Source organism: Nannochloropsis gaditana (genome assembly GCF_000240725.1).
Source record: "Nannochloropsis gaditana CCMP526 unplaced genomic scaffold scaffold472, whole genome shotgun sequence".
Lineage (NCBI taxonomy): Eukaryota > Eustigmatophyceae > Eustigmatales > Monodopsidaceae > Microchloropsis > Microchloropsis gaditana.
Genome location: NW_005803481.1, coordinates 7,502 through 9,949, shown reverse-complemented (window position 1 = coordinate 9,949; position 2,448 = coordinate 7,502). Strand labels below are relative to the sequence as shown.

At 53.4% G+C, this 2,448-nt stretch overlaps 1 protein-coding gene across 1 annotated transcript; it reads right to left on the bottom strand.

Annotated features, from left to right (window-relative positions):
• Window positions 1–220: 220 nt before the first annotated feature.
• On the bottom strand, window positions 221–1,063 carry NGA_0195300 (myosin-like protein; the record flags this gene model as incomplete). The annotated part of the gene is made up of 4 exons (XM_005854534.1): window positions 221–303; window positions 404–564; window positions 748–854; window positions 989–1,063. Coding segments are annotated over 4 exons (426 nt in total), but the record flags the coding sequence as incomplete, so codon positions are not given.
• Window positions 1,064–2,448: the final 1,385 nt, after the last annotated feature.

The following is a 2,448-nucleotide window of genomic DNA, read 5'->3' as shown; positions in this document are numbered from 1 at the left end:
AAGGGCTGTCAACTCTACCCTGCCCGAGCTCGCTGCTTGTTCCTGCCCTGGCCCCCCCGTACGCCCTCGCCCCTCCCACTACCTCCAGCTCTCTCGCATACGTCATACACACACATGCATCCATCCGTCCTTCCATCCTCCTTCTCTCTCGCCCCCTTCCCTTCGCCGGGCCTGCTCCAAGCACATTCATATCTTTCGTACCCCCTCCCCCTCGCCGCACCTGCTCAAAGTAGGTGAGGAGCACGTCCTCAGTGTACATCCCTGAGAGCCGCTTGAATGGATTGACCGCCAGAAGGATAGGGCCTGGGGAAATGCCGGGACGAAAACAATTTTCAACGTGCATGCCTGCGTCCTCGTGGTCGGTGAAGCAGCAACCCCCCCCACCTCTGTGGTCCATCCTTACCAGTAAAGGTGTAGATAGCGCCTTCTTCAAAGCGTTCTTGCAATGAATGCAAGATGGCGGGTTCGTGCAAGTGCGGAAGTGTGATCAAGTCTTGGACGAGCGACACGTCCTCCTCGTTGCGCAGCTTTACATCGGCCGCTTCCGTCTCGCCCGCAGCCACCCTGCGCGACGAGAGGCACAGAGAAATGGACAATTAGTACGTACAAGCCAAACATTACCTCACACGCCTACACACCACCACCCCGGTGCATCCAATGCTTTTGGGGCCCTGTCGTACCCCAGCGCTCGCTGCCATGTCCCCGACATTTCTATGACTCCTTGATTTCGATGGGCAAGCGACTAACCTGAAGCTAATTTTCCCAGCGCGGTCCAACAGCTCGATTTCCAGATCATACTGCTGCCCTGCCTTTCCACCACCACCAGCCACGCCCAGACCACCGTCCACAAGCCGCTGCCCGTAGGAAAATGCAGAAAATGTGTGCAGAAATGTCAGCGTGTGCTCCCACTCAACGCCAAGTTCCAACCTGCACTTTTTTCCGCAGGTAGCGGCCCTCCTAGAAGCATCCAGATCCCGTGTCATCTCACCTTTGTCAACACCGTGCCTTCCACCCAAGTGTCCGGGCCCGCGTCTGCCACCCACACCGAAGCCCCCACTTCCATCCTTTCTCAAATGCGATCAAGCGCCTGTTTTTTGACGGGGGTCGTGAAGGTGAGGGAAAATTCGGGAGCAAAGCGGGTGTCCGCAGTGGGCCATGGAGCGGGGTCGCTAAAAGCTTCTCAACGTACCCTAGGGGTGGAAAAGCAACATACAAAATGTACTCCGCGCGGGGAAGAAATCCGTCACAACACTGGTGAAATGGTCAGCACCATGGTAATGGTCTTTGTAACACCCCGGTGCGGTCTCGACCTCCGCCTCGTGTTCATCACTGTCCAATGGGAGTACTCGCGTGGAACATGACTCGCTGGCCCTGTCATAACAGCTTTATCCGCAGTGCAAGGGGGGTACAGCCGAAATTAAAAAAACACGCCCGAGCGTCCATCATGCCTCGCGTGTGTCGACGTCATTGGGGAAAAACATTCCACACTTGTTTACATCCAGTTTATCTTGAAGTTTATGGCAAAGCTGGGCTTGAAAAAAGTTTTGTTCCTTGCGGTTTTCAGGGCAACGAGACATGGCACTGGCGAGCCTCGGGTGTCGTATGTTCATACTAAGAATAATCAACGAAATAAATTCGACGAGTCACGAAAGCCAGACACAGTGTACAAGTCAATGTAAACTTGGGGCCACGCTTATGGCAGTGGTATCACTTGTTTGGGTGGTGGTGCACGGCCTGCCAAGCTCGATGGCTATGAGAGTGCTCACGCCCGAGGTCTGACATAAAAGAGGGGAAACTTACACTGCGAGTTCAACGACAACCTTGACAAGCGCTGGGATGGCTGAGAATACTGCTTTTCCTCCCCACAACTAATCGTTGAGGCGACGTTCGAGTCTAGCGCCCTAATGAGTAAAATCACGGGTATCACGTTAACACGAATTGCTTTAAAACCCTTTTTTTCTTCTCATGCCCCCAAACAAGCCAGGACCCTATTCATTTTCATCCCATTGTGTGAAATGCTCCCCCTAGTAACACACTCAAGTCTTCAAACTCAATTATGCGCTCACGCAATTGCCTTGGAATGGTTCGCTACTTTCATACGACTCCCCCCGGGCCCCATATTTGCTCTTCAAACGTTTCTATACATTCTACACCATTCTTTGAACAGATATTTAGTGCCTATTATGCTCGAACGGCGTGCTGGTTGTTGGTAGGAACCCCTATTTCCATTGATTTTCATGACTCCTCCTTTCTCCCCGGCATCCACATACATCCCATTCCCCTGACCCAATTGTCCCCGTTCCCGCCATTTTTAGGCCGATGGCATTGTTTGGCATTCTATGCCATTGGATGCCTGGAACGCACGTTTTCCACACGTTCCCACAATCGTCCGTGGCGTAGTCATGTCCAACCCGTCCGCTAATCTTACCCTCCCCCCCCTCCCTCCCC